General features: G+C 40.5%; 1 protein-coding gene across 19 annotated transcripts in view; it reads right to left on the reverse strand.

The window, feature by feature from the left end:
* Nucleotides 1–21,446, reverse strand: part of SIPA1L1 (signal induced proliferation associated 1 like 1) — a 500,730-nt gene that overhangs the window by 138,143 nt on the left and 341,141 nt on the right. For 18 of the 19 annotated variants that reach the window (XM_069540429.1, XM_069540435.1, XM_069540434.1 and 15 more), the window contains one exon: nt 7,563–9,365. In XM_069540429.1, the coding sequence (XP_069396530.1) occupies nt 7,563–9,060 (1,498 nt within the window). In that variant the 5' untranslated portion in view covers nt 9,061–9,365. Of the gene's footprint in view, nt 1–7,562; nt 9,366–18,343; nt 20,094–21,446 lie in introns of those variants that run through there. The other variant, XM_060004305.1, reaches the window with a different exon arrangement.

The following is a 21,446-nucleotide window of genomic DNA, read 5'->3' on the forward strand; positions in this document are numbered from 1 at the left end:
GTGGAAGCAGGTAATGGAGAGTGAGAAACGTAGCTAGAACTGAAGACATAGCCTGGGAACAGAGGTCTTTTATTTGGATATAGATGTATACTAATTACCTTTTCTAAAAAGAATTTTTTGAGGTCATTCATTATAAAGGAAATATGTAAGTTGTGCTAATGAAACAGAAATTGGAAAATAAAAGACAAAAGTGGAAACAAATGTGTTATTAATGAAGGTTATAAAACTGGAGCATCAAATTTGCTTCTGGGAGTTGAGGTAAAACAGGAGATACAGTAAAAATAAATAAATAAAACAAGCAAACAAATAAAACACACCTGTCATTAGAAAGGCAGGCATTTGGTAGCTACCAGAAAACAATTCCTGGCATCAGATTCTAAAGTAAGTATCTCACGTGGAACTTCCTAAAGGGCTGAAGGATGACCAAATGGCCAATGTCTCCCTCATCAGTTTTACTGCAAAAGCACATTCTGTTTCTATATGATTGGATCTTTACAAGATGACTTTGAGTAAAGTCAAGTGTTTGAGCAAATGTGGCCTTGGGCCAGTCTAGCTTGATTTCAAAAACAAAACAGAGAGGAGCAGTTGAGGCACATGCCCTTTTAACCAGCTTTCACAAACCTCTGCACGGAGATGGCTCAGGTAATATGAAATCCCAAACGCCTCACACATCAGAGTCCAGATGATCAGTGATGGGACTCGAGAGATCATGGCCAAGAAAGGAGAGGATGCTTGTTTTCCAAAGAGCAGACGTGCAAACCTTCCTACTGAATGGCCTTCTTGCTACCAGAAACCCTGAACAGGTGAAGAGACAACAGCAAAACACTCCTAGGTGAGTTTCTCAAGAAGTTATTTAGTGCCCCAGATCTCTGTGAAAAGGGTTAAATAACTAGAGAGCTACCTTTGAACAAATTAAATACAGTTGATATGCTCTCAAGAAAAAATAAAAGACAAGGGCATTAAGACAATAAGTTATTATACATGTATGAAATCTTTCCCTATTAGTTTTGGCAGAAATAAACTGTTCAGTGCAAGAGCAGAACATGGCTCAGGAGAGCAGACGTGCTGACTCTGGAGTTTACCACTTCCTTGAAATACGACTGTCCACAAAAAACTAACCACAGAATAGCTATCCTTAAAGAACTCTGAGCTATAAGGCATCCCATAGTACTTTCCTCAAGCTTAATGTTGCTATACTTACAGAAGAATTAAACAAACAAAATAAGCTAGGGCTTTACAAATAAGTTTAGCTGTACGATGTTCTCTGATGTTCTATATGTACCCTACGATAATCCACTAAAACTTACAACAGGTACTTAACGATGCTCATTTAACAAACTGAACTAGATGAACAGCTCCTGATAACACAACTGGAGAATATATCAGAGCACTAAAGCTGTCACTCCAAGTACAAGTGAAGTTCAGTGCATATATTCTAAAGAAATGTGAAAGACAGCTGATAAGAAGAGGGTGAGAGGTAAATACAGAAAATTGGACATTGCGAGACCAACTGAAATCCAACGTGTTTGTGTCCTCAAACTGATAATCCTGGAGCCCAGCGGACTGCTGAACCTGACTTTTGTGGGTGTGGGTGTGTGGGCGTGGGTGTGCGAACACTCACGTATGGTGGGGTAGGGTGGGGTGGAGGTGTAGGAGGAGGAAGGTAAACCAGAAAAGAACAATCAAATCTGGTGGTTCAAAGTTATCAGAAGAATAATCAGGTGCAGAGCATTAGTGTTTCTAATGGGAAAATGTTCGCAGATGAGCTTCAGACCAGATAATGGCAGCTGCTCCTGGCCGCTGGGCAGGGGGAAGAGGCCCTTTCCTATCACAGCATCTTCAATAACTTGACTTTGAGAGTGACACCCTGTCTGGCATCAGATAAGCCTATCAACACTTTTGATCAATGGAGCAACAAACACCACTGCCAAGGCAACCCATGGGCTCCTCTCTTTTCCATTAGTGCATCTTTCTGAATGGGATTCAGCGAGGATGTGCCTCAGACACTTGTACGCTCAGTGCAAAACCGAAAAAGCCCCATACTGCTACTTTAATCATGGTGACTATCTAAGTAAAAACTAAACACAAAATATATGTACTCAAAGGGAGATGACCAGATTAATTTTGATGCTGTCCTACTGCCTAGTTTGTGCCTAAGAAGGATGTTGTTGTATCACTTGGACGTATCACAATGACAACTTTGCCTTGGGGTCTTATGAGCATTATGTGAGGAGGTTTGCATAAAGCACAAAGTAATAACACAATACATGTTAGCTACATTATTACTGTCATTTAATCCTAGGTGAGTCTCAATAAAAACACCACACACATTGGCAAAACAGCAAAGAGAAGTGGGCAGGAGGAAGGACCAGAAAGAACACTGATGGTGTGTTGCTTATTTCAATAAATGCAAACAGTGGGATTCCTCTACTGGGCCAGCATCTTTCCAGCAATGGACTTGACTTATGTGATAGAGCCAAATATCCTCTCAAGTCTAAATTTGCAAAATAATGATGTTCATAAAAACAATTTAATATTAAAAAGTGATGGCAGCTTCATCAGCCTAATACAATTAAATTTTACATATAATGTCAACAATATACACTTCAGTAAAGTGAATATTTTCCCTCCAGAGACTTAGCCACAGTGAAGTCAGGAATTCATTAAATGGCAGAATGGAAAATATCTGGTGATGAAGAGGTTGTAGTACAACCAGGTCAGTAGTGCTACTCTATGTTGCTGGAAGATAAATTACAACTGACGTTATCGTACTCCTTCAACAAGATGACTCACTTTCAGGTTCTGATTAGGAAAAATGAGTTAGTGCACTAATTTCACTGAATCAAGTTGTATATTAAAAATAAGACAGAATTACTTGTCTAACTCTATTTTATACTGTGATGAAAAGTACAGATACCATTTATATATGGAATCTAAAATATGACACAAATGAACTTATCTATGAAACAGAAACAGACTCAGAGACATAGAGAACAGACTTGTGGTTGCCAAGAGGGAAGGGGAATGGGGGAGGAATGGAGTGGGAGTTTGGGATTAGCAGACACAAACTACTATATGTAGCATGGACAAACAACAGGGTCCTACTGTATGGCACAGGGAACTATATTCAATATCCTGTGATAAACCATAATGGAAAAGAATATGAAAAAGAATGCATATATATGTATAACTGAATCACTTTGTTGTACAGCAGAAAATACAACATTGTAAATAAACTATCCTTCTAGAAAATAAAATTTAAGAAAAGTTTAGATACTATATAAATTTTTTAATACACAGTTATACTTTAAGGGTGTTAATTTCAGCTTCAAGTGATGTCATTCAGAGCCATAATTTGTTGTATCTTATCATATTGTGACAAATGACCTGCCTAATTTGAAAATTCTAAGTTGTATAGCCTAAGAAAACACAGCAGGTGCTCTCTGATATTGCGTTCCACTGGACCAGCTTCACGTATTAACTACTGCTCTGTGTCCCCTCTGTAAACCACAATGATAAATGCCCAATGGCACCAGCAGGCAATCTCTAGTGCCACACACACTTTCTGCTCCCACCAGTTGGGACTCCGTGCTGACAAAGAATCGGCTGTGTCTTCCCAAACCTGTTTATGCCAGTTGACTTGTTATTGTAATTATGAAATTTAATTAAATATTATGAAAGCTGATGGAATATGAGTACAAGAGATAAATCTTGTTTCTATTAAAAACTAAACTGAAGGCTTTGGAAAGACTTCATAAAAGCAATCACTAAAGGAAAGCTGTTGGATTAGATGTGGGCGAGATCTATAAAAAATGAGAAAAAATTCTGAAACCTCAGATTCTGTAAGATTCAGATTGCTTTGCTAGTGTCTATATTTTTGCTCTTATGGTTTATACTATTCACACAATGTAGAATTCAAAATAGTAGAATCACTGTGAAAGAAACGCCCTCGGCCTCTCACAAGAGTTTAGCAAATATATAGCTATTATTATAAATTTTAATGAAAATAAAATACTTTGAGTACATATACTTCTGAAAGATTCCCTGTCTTTTTTTTTTTAACATCTTTATTGGGGTATAATTGCTTTACAATGGTGTGTTACTTTCTGCTTTATAACAAAGTGAATCAGTTATACATATACATATGTTCCTATATCTCTTCCCTCTTGCGTCTCCCTCCCTCCCACCCCTCCAGGCGGTCACAAAGCACCGAGCCAATATCCCTGTGCCATGCGGCTGCTTCCCACTAGCTATCTACCTTACGTTTGGTAGTGTATATATGTCCATGCCTCTCTCTTGCTTTGTCACAGCTCACCCTTCCCCCTCCCCATATCCTCAAGTCCGTTCTCCAGTAGGTCTGTGTCTTTATTCCTGTCTTACCCCTAGGTTCTTCATGACATTTCTTTTTTTTAAATTCCATATATATGTGTTAGCACACGGTATTTGTCTTTTTCTTTCTGACTTACTTCACTCTGTATGACAGACTCTAGGTCTATCCACCTCATTACAAATAGCTCAATTTCGTTTCTTTTTATGGCTGAGTAATATTCCATTGTATATACGTGCCACATCTTCTTTATCCATTCATCCGATGATGGACACTTAGATTGTTTCCATCTCCGGGCTATTGTAAATAGAGCTGCAATGAACATTTTGGTACATGACTCTTTGAATTCTGGTTTTCTCAGGGTATATGCCGAGTAGTGGGATTGCTGGGTCATATGGTAGTTCTATTTGTAGTTTTTAAAGGAACCTCCATACTGTTCTCCATAGTGGCTGAACCAATTCACATTCCCACCAGCAGTGCAAGAGTGTTCCCTTTTCTCCACACCCTCTCCAGCATTTATTGTTTCTAGATTTTTTGATGATGGCCATTCTGACTGGTGTCAGATGATATCTCATTGTAGTTTTGATTTGCATTTCTCTAATGATTAATGATGTTGAGCATTCTTTCATGTGTTTGTTGGCAGTCTGTATATCTTCTTTGGAGAAATGTCTATTTAGGTCTTCTGCCCATTTTTGGATTGGGTTGTTTGTTTTTGATTCCCTGTCTTAATGATTTCTTTCAGTTAACTTGTTCCAATTATGTTAGCTAAGAGGGTATTTTCTCTAAGCTATAAGCTAAGAGGGTAGCTTAAGCTACCTTAAGCTACCTTTCTCTTAGCTATAAGCTAAGAGGGTAGCTTAAATTAGAAACTACTTTCAATGATCTGCTCTTAAATTTATGAAGTGTTATGACCTAAGCTGGATAAACTCTGGAATATAGGTGTTCAAATTTTTATTCCTTACTTTTGAAAGATAAAATACGTTGAACAAAATTTTACCAGGTTTAAAGATAAAAATATACTCCTTCCCTTTAGTCTAATATAATAGAGATCAAGGCAAAGCAGCCAAGAACATGACTCTAGTCAGTCTCCCCAAAGGTGAAATCCTGGCTCCAGTATTACTAGCTTCGTGACAGCTTAACAGCTTAAAACCAGCCACTTACACCCCAGTTTTCTCATCTGGAAAATGCCATCTATAACGATACCTACACCCCAGTGGGCATGGAGAGGGTGAAATGAGAAAATGCATGTCATACCAAATGCTAAGTTCCTGGTACACAGTAAGTCCTCAAAATGTTCATCATTAATGTGATCACATTGCCTAATGGGAAAAGAGCAACTACTACATAAACAAAGACTGTAAGTAACATGTTCTTTCTCCTGTTGGAGTGTCAGTTCTTTAGCAAGATGGCCTCACCTATAGACAACTCACAAACACCTGTGGAAAACTTCCCCAGGTTCCACAAAACAGGGCTTTTCAGCTAGGGGCAATTTTACTTCCTAGAGGACATATGGCAATGACTGGAGACTTTTTAGGTCATCACAGTTGGGGGCACCTATTGGCATCTGGGGTGTAGAGGGCAGGGATGCTGCTAAACATCTTATATCCTACAACGCATATGACACATCCCCCCAAACAAAGAATTATCTGGCCCCAAATGCCAAGATGGCAAGGTCGAGAAACCCTGTAGCCCAAGGGACAGAATGAGAAAGAAGTGATTCCTAAAATCTGAACTCCAGAAGGTTATGCTGAGAAAATAAAGATGGCTTACAGGGCTTCCCTGGTGGCGCAGTGGTTGAGAGTCCGCCTGCCGATGCAGGAGACACGGGTTCGTGCCCCGGTCTGGGAAGATCCCACATGCCGCGGAGCGGCTGGGCCCGTGAGCCATGGCCGCTGAGCCTGCGCGTCCGGAGCCTGTGCTCCGCAACGGGAGAGGCCACAACAGTGAGAGGCCCGCGTACCGCAAAAAAAAAAAAAAAAAAAAAAAAAAAAGATGGCTTACAAATGAGTTTGGGATTTTCATTATCATATTGGTTTCAGGACCTATGCCATAGATGTTTAAGAGACATGGATACTGAACACCAAGACAAGATTCTTTTGGTCAATAAACTCTCGTGAATGGGGATGACCATGTAATAACCTCACAATAAATTTTATTTTAAAGGGAGCACTGTCATAAAGCTAGAGTACCAGAATGAAGTACTAGAAATGAAACTTCATTCGGAAGAATAAATCTCAAAAGGACTTAAGCAGGACTCAAAACCCCCAAACAGTAGGTGGGAAAACAAAAACTGCTCTAGTAGCTTGCATACAGGGGGCCTCTCACTTGGGCTCAATGCAGAAATTACTGAGCTAGCTAGTGGACCACAGGTGTATGTCCTTGCTCAGCAAGCATCCTGTTTCCTAGCTTGGGTGCCTGCGTGACAAACTCATTCTTCAATTAATAATGCTGCTCAAAAACACTATTAGAAAGCTCTTAAGAGTTCATTTAAACTACTTTTCAATGAATCACAGAGTTTTCTTACAAGCATGAGATAAAACTGTATACAAATACAGTTCACATACAGTACAATCCAACAATATAGGTATATATTTTCCCCCATACAAAACGGAAAAGGAAGTCACCAACATGTTAACAGTACTTCTCACTCCAGTGACTTTTATACTCAAATCTAGAAGACCTAGGTTTGATTCCTGGCTCTGACACTTTTGTCAAATAACAAAATTAATTCTCACTAAAATTCCTGTGAAATGAATAGGAATGTATTATAATTCCCATTCACTGATGAGAACATTGAGGCAGAAAAGAAATGGTCCCGCACTAACTGTAAAAGTGCTAAATAAATGAAAAACAGCATTAAGATTGCTTTAGTAACCCATAAAAAAAAAAGCTGTATTTATAATATTTTTAACTTTATATGACATTTATCCCTAAAGGTGACACAGCAAGTCTTCTACACAAAGATTACAATTTCATCCATTAAATCAAAGGTTTTAAAAAAATTAATATTTCATAAGCTAGTCAATACAAGATATTTAATGTATCTAAAAGGAGGAAGTAACTCAAAAATGCAAAAGGAAATACACGGCAGCAAATAACTATTTAACTCTTTCACCATCAGGAGAAGGCATTCATGCAAATCTTACATCACGCTGCTTAAAAATCCTAATAGACAGTACTCTTTTTCAGAAAGTATGGCAAAAGAAAATGAAAAGAATAAAAGATCTCTACTCACCCTTCTGATAGAAAAACTTCCTGTAATAGTATGCGCCGAGATCCACGTGTTCCACGATGTATCTTTTCACTCGATCCAGGTGCAACACCAAGTTTTCCTTGGGCACTTCAAGTACTGCCACTCCTGCATTTGTACAATGGGAGCTGAGGGTAGACTCAAAGGAGGCACTTTCACATCCACTAAAGGAACCAGAATTTGATTTGGACAGGCTGATTTTCCTTTCCCCTTCTCCACCGATCTCATTCCGAAAATACGGACAGCTCATTACAAGTTCATTGCTTTTATCGTCTCCCTGGTCCATGCTGAGGCTTCCTTTGGAGTTCAGGTCCTCCGTGCTGCCCATCGGGGAGCTAAAACTGGCCGAGTGGGACAAAGGCCCCGAGACCAAGGATGCCACCGCAGCTGCTGAAGCCCCCGTCGTGGTGTTTCTCCTCTTAATTACACTGTGCCTGTTCATAACCGCCTCGTTCAAGTCAAATAATATACTCTGGACGTCGTAGTGGGCAAAGCACTTTGGGCACGTCCAGGGCCTGACGGAGTCTTCCGATCGATTATCTTCAAGATCCGACGATTTCCCAAGTTCTTCACCTTTGGTATTGCGTAATTTACGAAAAATGGACGAGTCTCCGGTTTCAGACTTGGAACGCCGCTTGAGTGGTTTTTCCCTTTCCTTAAAGAGCCTGAGGTTCTCTCTCTGTGAGATGGGCCCGTCTATGACATCCAAGGAGAAACCAGAGCCCTTGCCCCCACTGGCGATGAGAAAGTCACTGAGCTTGGTCGGAGTGGGACCTCGATCAGACTTGTCGTCTTTGTAGCCCTTTAACAAGTCAAAGAAGCTGTCTCCGGACGTTCCCTGCTTATCGATTGAAGATGTGCTACCGTATTCCCTGTGCAGTGACGGCCCCGTCTTGTAGGTGGGCGAGATACATTCATCAAAGCTATCCACGTCAAGTTCACTTATGGTGATGTCGCTGTTGCTGCGCTGCCGTATCCGGCGCAGAGCTTTCCTGGGGGAGCTGGGGTAGGCTTCAGGCATGAGAAATCTGGAGTCCATGCTCTCCGACGGCCTCGTCTTGTTTTTCAGTGTGTTCTGTATGCTTTTTAACATGGCTGAGTCACTGGAATTGAGGCTTACAGAACTTCCCTGACTCACAGGACTGCTTTTGGAGGACATGCTCTCAAGGCAACTTGAGGTTTCTATTTCCTGGCTTGAACGGCTAGATTCTTTTACATTTTCCTTTCTTGGGGGCCAATCCGCAATCCTTGCCCGAACCCCCATCTTTGGGACTCCAGGGGTCGAGGTTATATGATGAGAACCTTCACTTCGAGGGGGGCCTACAGGAGCCATGACTGATGACCCTAAGCTGCCGTTTTGGGACCTGAAGCGTCGCATGTAGAAGTCGTCCGTGTGGACTTTGGGGGTGCCATCTGTGCCCACAACAGACGCCCTTTCAGTGGCAACCGGCCTTTCTGTCTGAGACCGTTTCAAGCTGGTCATGATGTAAAAGCAATCAGACTTAAACCCCTGCAGAAAGGACCATCATACCTAAGTTTTAAATGTGCACTTCCCTTTTGGAGAATGGCTCCCAGAAAATACATCAGTTGCATGAGATCTTAATCTTTTCCAATTAAAAGGTTAAACAATGCCTTATTTTCACACCTCTGAAAATCCAGACCCCTTCAAAACATTATAATCCACAAGAGTTCCTCTGCTTCACTTTGATAGACGGCTTTCTTTCAGAAAAAAACTGAATGGAACTTGTATCTCTGGGACTCTGTGATTGCCATAATCCCATGCTTTCTCTAAAAGAGACAAGGACAATTGGAATTAGCATTTGATAAATACATCTAAAAATAAACATGCAATTGCCAAAACCAGACACATGCAAATAAAAGACTCACTAATGGACTGTGACTCACAGTTCACAACCCATCTTTTTAGTAAAGCAGGCTTGAAGGGAAGGAAGAAAGTGAAAGCATTTAATAATATCCATCATTTAAACTATATATATTTCAAAAGACTATTAACACTTCAGATCAATTGAACTGTTTCATATCACTATGAAGGGGGGTGAGGGATCTCGTTCCAGGATATCAAGGCTCCTAGCCCAAGTAAAGACCACGTACAGACTCCAATGACCTCTAATAATGTAGAATATCATGAACCACTGTGCTGACCAGAAGTTCAAGGCATAACCAACAGAGTTCGATAATTAGAGCAACGTACAGTTTTTTAACAAGACTAAAAATTGAAAAATTCTGTTACTGAATATGTCACAACACTCACTTTTTAACGTCTTCTGTATTTCAAAATCCAAACTTGTTTTTTTGTTTCTTTACAAAGGTTTAACAGAGTTGGCAAGAGCAAATACAATAGAGAGAAAATAAAAAGGGTTTTCCCGGAGCCATTCTACCCATTAGCACGCTTCTATATTTCCCTCTATTACTATGCCAAAGGAGTATTTCAGAATGCATCCAGCATTTTCCACCACCTCTTCCCAAGCTCTGAGATCCATCTACCCTTAAAGCTAGAAACATTTTGCTCATTAGCAAAATGCCTTCATTTCCTTACACACTGCAACCCACCCCACCCTTTGGCACTAATTTATGAAGACAGCAGAAACCAAATGCTGCTGTGGACAGACCTTTCCATATCCCCCAGCCGACGACAGAGAACTGCTAACATCCTTCCAGGTGACAGGTGAAGAAACCCAACTTCCTCGGGAGCACATCAAGCAGGAGGAGAGAGGCACAAATTCTGAGCACAAAATCCTGCATGGTTGCGTTCGTCGTGAAAATAAAGGCAGCGCACCCTTTTCCAAGGTTCCACAAATTACACAAGAGGTGGCCTTTAAATTCCTGCCAAATGCATGTTTGGAAAGATGCTGCTGAACCAGCACTGCGCTGCCGGGGCCGCATTGTCTACAAATCACGGCTGACACCCAGGCCGACCCGCGCTCGCTGCGCTCCGCTCCCCGGCAACAAGCACTTACTTCCACGGTAATTAAGCATCTCGCTAGTCGGCTTCCTGCCTCCCAGGCAGCCGCTTTAATTTCTCCTGCGCTATGCAGCATCATTTTAGAAGACTCGCTGCTATTTAAAGGCTGGAACATTTAGGGGTGTTTCAAAACGTACGGCCGCCTGCAGAATGCAGGGCCAGCTGAACTCCAGCCGGGCTCGCACGGGCTGCTCAGACCAGCCTGGCACAGAAACGCCAATTGTTTTCCCTCTCTCTCCTCTTCACCATCTTTTGTGAAAGGGATAATGGTTTTGCACAGCTACCCATTAAACCTGGCTTTTGAGCTTTCTAGATACTTCTATCGTCAGATTGCTATGATTTGACTTTATATCTGGGAACTGTCCAGGCTCCTTTTGAACTGTAAACCTTCAAGTGGAATAATGTGCTAACTGCTGAATCTGAAGGCAGCCCATGTGGCCACAGCCAAGGTTCAAGAAGTGTTCCTTATAAAATGGAAGGAAACTGGGCAACTGAAGCAAGATGCAAAATAAACACTAGCCTATTTCAAAAAAAAAAAAAAAAAATTGACAACCCCAAACCACAATTTATGAGCTATTTTGTAATGAACTAGGGGAAAAGAAGCTGTTTATTTCAGTGAAATGGCTTTCAAAGAAAGAATACACTGACATGCAAAATAATTCTCAATAGATTCTTATGAAAATCAGATGTTTGCAATGCTTCTCACAAGCTCACAGAAATGCAAATAAATCACCTACCATTCCCAGAACGGACATTCTCTAAAAGGCCAATGCACCAATCCCACTGGGGTAAAAACTCTCTTTCCACATTTCCTTTCCCTTAGAATAGAGTTCACTGCAGGACTGTCTTTTTTTTAGGATATGTGAAGTTATATCCATTGTAGAGGGAAACTGAAGGCCAGCACCAAAATATAGTAAATAGCACTGACTTGAAAAATCTCCACTCTTCGCCGTCACTACTACAGGACACCTTTTCAGAACCATCTCATATGCTTCCTGTGTTTTTTAATGGGGTTTAAAAAACCTTATACAGATATAACTATATTTCTTTGTAATTTTAAAGAAATGCCAAGACTCCTATTACATCTTGATTATAATAATAATTCAATGTTATCTTTTAATTTCAAAATATAGACGGGCACATAGGGGAGAGAGTACCCACAGTTTAATGACCTGTAAAAACCGAGGAGGTTCAAGATGGACAACTAAGTTAATAACAGATTTTCTTTTCTTGTCATGTGGACCTTTTTTCCTTTTCTCTTCCCCTTCCTCTTTCCCATCCTTATTTATAGCAACAAACCCCTTTAGGCACAATATGAAACTTCAGACACAGAGTAGCATCTATACAAACATATATGCTTTGCATTTATTCAAGTACTAGTTGAAAATAAAGATGCCATCCATGTGTGTAATATGATGACACATCAATAACACCTAAAACCTACTCCTCGGGGTTGATGGAAAGAGCAAACATATGCTGACAGTTATTAGCAATTCTCCTAATTATCAGCAAACCTGCCTAAGCATCATTAAATATGGTAAAAAACGACAGAGTAGAAGGGCAATACTAATTTACAGCATGTCACCTCCATCTGTTGAAAGAGTAAACTATTTAAGAAATATCCTTGTTATATATTTAATTTTACAGCTCTAGGTACTATTTGAGTCCATGGTAGATCCATTTACCTAGAATACCAATACCAGTCTAGTTCCATGAGGTCCTGGAAACTATAAGAAAAGGCGAAGATGTGTTCAACGTCTAGTAGATGAAAGTCTTTCCATCACTCAAGGTCTATCACCAGGTAACCTATCAGCTTTTTCTGATAATACCATTCTTCCAGAAGAAGTACCTCCCCCTCTCCTATAAATCACCCTAAGCCTTTCTGCATTCTCTTCTGAACATAGACCACACACTTGGTGCTAGGGATATTTGGGGAAACAGTCCCTCCCTCCAAGGGAAGCTACAGGTATAAAAACAGTCCCTGTCATCCTGGCTCACTGAGACATTTACATTCTTGACCTCTCCCCCTCCTTCCCGAAACTCTGTCTTCTCTAGGCCTCCATGATGAACACGGTCTCCTTAACTTCTGGTGCCTCTTTCTTTTGGCTCATTCCTCAGGATCACTGGTGGGCTCCATTCAAAAGCTAGTGATTCCAGGGGGGTATGCTTGGCTTACTTCTCTTACCAGTCTTCAGAGTTTTGGAAGGGGCTGTAAAGGGTATCAGCATTAGGATGCATTTGAGCACCGAGTGCATTAGGATGAGATTGCAGGCCTGGGTACACTGGAGTAAAGATATTAACTCTGGAGAGCAGGGTGTTGACTTCATTGGATCAGCTGCCTGTGCAACTGAATGAAGCAGAATAATGAAATTACTTTGGGAGATATCTGCATGGTAGCCACTACTGTCTGGTGATGTCATAGGTACCCACAGCTTTAAATATTATTATCTCTATGCAGTTACCTCCAAATTTCTTCTCATGACCCTCTCCCCTAAACTCCAAATAAAATATATGCACGTGCTCATTTGATATCTTCCCTTTTTATCTATTTTCAACAATGAATTAACTAACAAGTAAAAAAAATGGGAAAATAAAATTTTTCCAAGAAATAACTGGGTGATAAGGAAGTGAGAACAATAAATAATTGAAGGAACCAAACGAAAGGAACAACATGGGAAACTTTCTTTATGCCAAGGGCATAAAGAATAGTTTAAAGGTTACACAAGAAGACGTGGGAAGGAAAGAAAAAACCAACAACAACTTACAGTTCCTGCCCTGAAATAATCTGCAATACGATGTTACATTCACTAAAAAGATGTAGCATTCGCCATCAATTACTTCCATATTCCAAAATGGGATGTTGTTAGATTCCTTAACTGGTACAGCCTCAAATACAGGGCCAACTCTCAATGCTTCCAGGCAATAGAAGGAATTTTGATGATGAATAACTATACAAATACCCCGAGATTCCACAGATGTACAACATCAGTATTTATGAAAATGTCAATGTAAATAGTTTATGAAGTTGTATACACAGATTTAAAATACCCATAAATATTCTTGCTTTGGATTGTAACAGGAAACTTTATTTTTAAACAGAAATATCACACCACAGTGCTTGAACATTAGATTAGCTAAGATAACCAAAGAAGGCCAACAATTCTCTTTACATCCCTTCTTGGCTTTCCTGAATTTCACTCACATTACATAAAAGTAACATCTCAGATAGAAGGACGCCTCACTCTTTCAAGTTAGCCTGAAACACATACAAACGACTCCGTACAATGTCCCGGATAATTTAAGCTTTATGAATCAGCACATAACTTTTCAGACTGGACTACCCCCCTTCTTTCATTTCCGTTCTATCCCTTCAACAAAAAGCAGGAAGGACTGAGAAGAGAGGAGTTGATAAATCTAGTTCCTGCTCTCCAAATGTTCACTACCTAAAAAAGACAGCACTGATGGAGACAAAGTAGATGCAGATAACTTGCCCTGGAATTACCAAAGTGAAAAAAGAAGTTATGGATACAAAACATACATAACAGGATAAAGTTACATTTGAGTTTAGAGATAAGAAAGCAATTTAAAATGTGCTTGTTTGGAGACCTCCCTGGTTGTCCAGCGGTAAAGAATCCGCCTTCCAACGCAGGGGATGCGGGTTCGATCCCTGGTGGGAGAACTAACATCCAATATGCCGCAGGGCAACTAAGCCCACTCGCCACAACTACTGAGCTTGTACACCTCAATGAGAGAGCCCACGCACTCTGGAGCCTGCGTGCCACAGCCAGAGAGAGAAAACCTGCACACTACAACTACAGAGAAGCCCAAGTGCCACAAGTAGAGAAACCCGAGCGCCACAACAAAGAGAACGCGCACCATAACGAAAAGATCCTGCCTGCCTCAACGAAGATCCCATGTGCCGCAACTAAGACCCAACGCAGCCAAAATAAATAAATAAATAAGGAAAATAAATAAATTAAATAAATAAATATTTTTTAAACAAGTGCTTGTTTGGACAGAGTGAGGACCAAAAGAGATAATAACATTTGCCTCCCACCCACCCTCCAAACTAAAAAAGTTCAACGAAGAAAGTTCCATTTCAAAGGCCTAGTAAGGCTTGAAGATACTTTGCATAGTTGCGGGTGAAGGAAACAACATGAAAATTTGGCAGTGAGCTTGATGGCAGAAGTGGGGTGATAAAATTAAAAACGTATGGAGCAAGATACATTGTAGAATTACTGATGGGTACGGAAACGATTCCATAGCTGGCAAAGTAAAGGAGAATAGAATAAATTCGAACACTTATATTTACATATGACAAAATTTACGCAATAAGCAATTAATATAATGCCAAAGAGCTAGGTGTGAGGAGCTTGAAGTAGGGAGGTAAAAGGTAAAAAGCAGGGTAAAAGGTAATAAGTAGAAGGTAACAGTGGACCAGGATTATTAGGGGAAAAATAGTGTTTGAGGTGCAGCAAATGAACACTTTCAAGGAAAAGAAATCAGAGCTCACCAACTCATCAGGGGCATGGAGTTTCCACGGCCGGCACCCAGGATATCAAGAGAGCAGACTAGATCCACGAAGGTAGTGAGCGTTTTGAAAATACTAATTTGTACATTAATCTTTGTTTAAAATCCATTAAAAAGTCATTCATCAACCCTGCAAACTGTGATCTAGTACTGATCATCCTATTACCAAACAGGATCTGGGGAAGGGCATGTGAGAAATGGATGTCAGGGGAGACAACCGATAAATGTCTACTATACAGGGGGAAAGGCTTATCAACTTTCCCTGAATTGTGCTTCAAATCCAAGTTATTAATTCATAAGAAAGGGTTCCATAAGTAAATAAGGCAGGGACACACTATCACCTCTGTTACGACATGATAATATATGTTAGTATATTAAGGCTCCATGAAATCTACAGTTAAAAAAAAAAACAAGAAAAACAAAAACCCAACACTTACTATTAAACTAAGATATTTCTTAACTGATTTGACCATGGACTAACTTAAAAAAAAATTTTTTTTATACAGTGCATCCTATTGAATGTAACTGGGCACAAACAAGCCCAGTTTCAGAAGAATTCAGGATACAAACAAAATGGTATATACGTTATAAATTTAGCTATGCTTTTTAAAGTTATGTAAAGATATATAAACAAGCCAAAGGAAGCTCACCAAAGGATTTATAATGCTTGTTGTTACATAGTTAAGATTATGAATAATTTCTTTTTTTCTTTCTTTTTGGTATTTGTCTATATTATTTATTTTCTAAAATGAGTACTATAACTTTTATAATCAGAAGAAAAAACTTAGGAGAAAAAAGAAACATCATCCTGTTACTAAAAAATAAAATAAAATATGATCTGGGTATGTAGTATGATTTTGACTACTAATTATTAAAGACTGCACCATGTTAAACCTCCAATCATTCAAATCACCAAACAAGTCAAAATTCAACAGATATCAGGTCCTTCCAATAAGATGACCTTATGCTAAATCCCCTGATTAAAATGGAATCAAAGAGGGCTACATAAAGTATAGATTACTAAAGATTGTAAGGTTAGCAGTATTTACAGGATTTGAATAATTACTCAATACAGATGATTAACACAATGGCTTATATTGCCTCATTTCTTCGTATTTAATATTGCTTTTTTAATATTTAATACTGACATACCCAAGAGTCTCCATTTCACCCTTTCACAAGGTTGCAGTGATGTGGGCAGTCAGGTGAGGCTGCCTAAACAAAGCACAGACTGAGTCATCATCACTCGTTGCCCTTTCCTGGAACACATCTCTTTCCAATGTACACGTACTTCTCACCTTTTGTCCTCACAACCCTCCTTCTGCAGAGATTCGGGCTAAAGTGGAAGAAGGTCACCATTTGGACTGCAGACCAACACTCTGGAGAGCATTATAACAGTGCTATGAGCTATCGATGGCTCAAGGAACTGAAACTGTATATTTAACCCAGAAAGGAAAAATCTAGCAGTATTGACTTTCTCTGAGGGCAGGAAGGAAAGAGATGGTCTGAACTGTATTAAGTCAGATTTAAACTATACAAGCCATGAAAAATTGCCTTTGATCCACACATGATGAACCACAGCTGAGAATCTGCATCACTAAGGACAGCTTTTCAGGCTGCCAGCGTGGGCTATTCGAGCACTGTTCAATGCTTTACCCTGAGCTAGTCACTATCAGAGGGGGAGGCAAAGAAGGAACATTTCCACTCTCAGGTTCCTACAATCTAACTGGAAGAGGAAAAGAGGAGTGTAGGAAACCAGAGGCTTCAGTAAGACAGAACAACTGGCTTTGTCAAAGACATCATGGTTTTCTCATTTGAGTATTTATATTCCAAAAAGAATTTAAGAAAGGGCACCTTGAGGCATACTTAACGTTGGCTTAGGAAGAGTAGAAAGCCACATCCATAAGAACAACAGGTGAACAGAAAGTTCCTTCCACACGACACGCTAATATCCTAAACGATATTAATCACGATTGATATCAACAGTAACCATATTTCACATAGCAGCTTTTAAAATACCACCCAAGAACCAAGAGCTTAAAAGGAAAAAATTGAAACATAAAATCATTCCACATTGCCTTAGTGTTTCCTTAAATACAGATTGCAGATGGGTTATTTGTCTGTTTCACTGTACTCTTATTTCTGAGGGTAAACTCTCTCCCCACAGAGCTCGGAGAACGTGGGACTCCGCCATGCTTTCCACTCTCTGAACCTGTGCACCCTCTCAGCCCTCACAAGCACCCTGGGAGGTGAGTATCTCCCCTTTGGAGAGGTAAGCACACTGTGTCTGACAAAGCGCTCGCTGTGTGGAGGGCTCTCAATAAATACTGGGATAGCAGTTAGAGGATTTATGGCAGAAGAGCTATTTTGAAAACACATTATAAAAGAAAAAAGGCCTCCATTTGTAGCCTGAGTATCACTTCTGAAGCCCAATCCAGACATGAATCTCTACACCCAGTGGGGAAAAATATTGATAATTAACTTCCTGAAAATGCTGCAGTGGTCACGTCACTTGTCTTTCGTGAAACTTCAGAGGCCCCTCAACTGCAGCCCCATTATTGTGTGACTCAGGTCTGGAGCTCAGAATTAAGTGGCACCCACCCCTAAAAGCCTTCCTTCTTCCTGTAACAGCAGGGAATAGTCTGCCCTCCACAAACCAGCACCTTTTCCTAAGGCTCCACAGTGACTGAACCGGAATGGAGGGTGTCCCTCTTGACCTTACATTCAGAATTTTAAAACTGTGAGTTATCAGAATGAATACCTTGTCTGATCCCTTCATTTTCCACATGGGGTGTGTCTCAGGGCCACCGTTAAGTCCACCAAGGTTAAACGGCCGGGGCTGAGCCCACATGTGAAGCCAGACTTCCTCATTCCCTGACTCCTACCCTGTCTGCTTCACCAGGCTGTCCTTCAAGAACATGCTTTTTCAACAATCTGCTGTCACCAGTTGTAACTACAGTCTGAGCATCCATCTTGTACCACCTACTGTGCACTAACTACCTCCTTTACTCCCCACATCAACCTGCAGGCAGGTATCATCCCCCGCAGTTTGTATTAAGACCCTGCCACTCAGAAAAGACCGGGTCACTGCCGGGTCTGATCCCTAAGCCCTGTTCCTGGCACCGGAGGACCCACCCCCCATAAAATGCCTCTCCTTCTCCTACTTTCTGAAATTAACTCTACACATGGTTGGGGCCTTTCCTCCTCAATTAGATTTTAGGTTCTGGAGGACAGAGATCCATCCAATCCTTACCCTCAAAGCCCATAAGCTCAGTATCCTTGAAATGGAATCCTTTGCAACAAAAGCCATGCAGTTCCAGCGAAGATGAACTAGAAATTAACTGATACATTAATAGAATTTATACTGTAATCTAAAAAGTAATTATGGTTATCTCATAAAAACTGTGTTGAGGGAGACATGTCAAAAGAAGTCACCATCACTGAAATTTAATATAGATTTCAGCTTCATGGTTCTCTCTTAAGGAGTCTTCACAACAGTCGTGAGTGAAAAATAAGAGCGGTTTGACCCTCCTCTCTTCAGTCCACTCATCATCAAAGTACCTGAAAAATAGCCATAATAATGAGAAAATCTCTTAAAAGAGCAACAAGAAGTGAATCAGAACTGGATAAGGCACCACCACATGAGATAACTAATGCACAATAGAATCTGCTATAAGAATCCTAGCAAAATAAATAAACACATTCACAGGAAAAGGGAAGGAGGGGAGGTTAGTACAGCACAGGCGGCAGACAACAGAAAACAGAAATCAAAGATCACTGCCATCAAATTAATAATGGTCAAAATAGTTGTTATCTTTTACCGTCAAATAATTTTTCTCCCATACGAAGTTTCCACTTTGCTGCCCCCTTTTCAGTTGTTTTCAAAAAATGAATACGCTTTGTTTAAAAAAACACAAAACTGAAATAGTGCTAAAAAAGTGAAAAATACGTCTTTCCTTCAAGATATCCCAACCCCAACGGTAGCCCCCCGCACTGGTTCATGAATTCTTCCCGACTCTGCCGGGGGTCGGGAGCACAAACACAATAAGACAGGCACTGAATAAGAAGGAGGGAGGGAAAGGATGCAGTGCAGGGAACAGCTCACATCTGAAGAGATTTGACTTCAGTGCTTACAGAACCAGAAAAAAAAGAAAAGAAAGGTGGAGGGTGGGTGATGAAGCGTGAAACAATCTACTTATGTTCAGGAGAGGCAGGGGACCTCCCGTGCCAATCTGACATAAAGCACTCGATGAAACACTTCACAACTGACACATTTTGAATCTTTTATATACTTATCCTGGTTCTGAAAGCAGGAGCCCTGTACAAATGTTTCTGGCAACTTGTCAACAAAAATTAAGACAAAAGCAAATGAAAGAACTTTAAGTCAATGCACACCACAACCCTCCAAGGTTTTTTTTTTTACTATGTAAATTTTTTACTATATATAAAAATTTTAGTTTTCTTTTACTAATTATGTACATATACAAATATACATAAACATTATAACCTTCAAATGAAGTTATTTTTATCTATGCCTCCAAACTTAAAACCCTCTGATTTCGGGCTTCCCTGGTGGCGCAGTGGTTGAGAATCTGCCTGCCAATGCCGGGGACACGGGTTCGAGCCCTGGTCTGGGAAGATCCCACATGCCGCGGAGCAACTGGGCCCGTGAGCCACAATTACTGAGCCTGGGTGCCTGGAGCCTGTGCTCCGCAACAAGAGACGACTGCACACTGCGATGAAGAGTGGCCCCTGCTTGCCACAACTAGAGAAAACCCTTGCACAGAAACGAAGACCCAACACAGCCATAAATAAATAAATAAATTTAAATCATATGGGCTTCTAAGAAGACTTCTGCTTAAAAAAAACAAAAAACAAACCTCTGATTTTTTTTTTTTTTTTTTTTTTGCGGTACGCGGGCCTCTCACCGCTGTGGCCTCTCCCGTCGCGGAGCACAGGCTCCGGACGCGCAGGCTCAGCGGCCATGGCTCACAGGCGCAGCCGCTCCGCGGCATGTGGGATCTTCCCAGACCGGGGCAGGAACCCGTGTCCCCTGCATTGGCAGGCGGACTCTCAACCACTGCGCCACCAGGGAAGCCCCAAACCTCTGATTTTTAAATGAGATCTTACAAACCTATTATCACTTAAATGTTCATTTACAAACTAGGGGGAAAAAAGTTAAGTAAAATGCAAACTGACCAAGTGTTCAAAGATAAAACCTTGCGGCAGGAAGTCTTCTTTTGTTTCTTGGTCACCCTTTTCATTTTTGTGGCAAAGTGAAATAAATCCCCTAACTGGACATAGTAAGTTTGATCTTAAAATGTAGTCCTGTTTGCATTATCACTCGCTTTAAAATGTGATCACTTTGCCTATGCAGGTGTTTCTATAAAGTGCACGCAGGCAAGCACAACACTTAACACTCTCTTGCTCGAAACCTCACAATAACTTCCCTCTGCTCTCAAGGCAAGAGAATTTCCCAAATGCATGATGCATCTCCCTGGTTAACAGCACAGCCTCTCTGCACTCTCTGAACCTGAAGCTCCAGTAAAAGGGAAAAAAGGGGAACCAGCTGCGAGTACTTTAACGCACCTTGAATGCACTCTGGAGCCTCAGGAGAAACCAGGTGGCAACTTCTGCTGAAAACCTCACACAATTCTCTTCCCTCCTTCTTTGTGCTTAGTCCTACCCATCCCTCTTTCTACTGCTGAACTCTTTCTTTTCCTTCAAGACTGCATTTGGGTATTGCCTCTTCCAGGAAGTTTGTCCACACTCCGCCCCATCCCCTGACACGTTACCTTTTTACAGCATCCCTTGAGAGGACTGCAGGTAATTTATGGTGATTAAAAAACAAGAGAGGGATTCTCCACTTTCAAGAAATTGATTTCACTTTGCATTATTACCTTCTAACACCAGCTGTGCTGGGAATAAAAAGCGAGGGACGGTCAGTTTGAAGTTTTCTGACAAAGTAACTGATTTTGAAAATTTTTTGATGAAACTTTTGTTAAAATAGGTTTAAAAGAATGGATATGTTGGAGTAAAAAAAAAAAAAAGTTTCAACAGAGCACAAATGCAAGAAAAAGCCTAACTAGTGTTACAACAATCGTGGGTGTAATAAGCAACAAAAAACATACAAATCAAAACAACACTGCATCATTTTATACCTATTAGGAAAAATTCTAGGGATGTCAGTCCTCCCACTGTTAATGGTGCTACAGTTAAAACAGACATCCTTGTGTTGGTAGAAGCAATGGAAACTGGTAGAACCGTTTCAGGAATTAAAAAAAGGTGGGTAAACCAGAAAATATTCATACTGTTGGGCTCCGTATTCTCTCTTTCAACATTTGCAAATGGATGGC

This window comes from Delphinus delphis, chromosome 2 (assembly GCF_949987515.2).
Source record: "Delphinus delphis chromosome 2, mDelDel1.2, whole genome shotgun sequence".
Classification (NCBI taxonomy): Eukaryota; Metazoa; Chordata; class Mammalia; order Artiodactyla; family Delphinidae; genus Delphinus; species Delphinus delphis.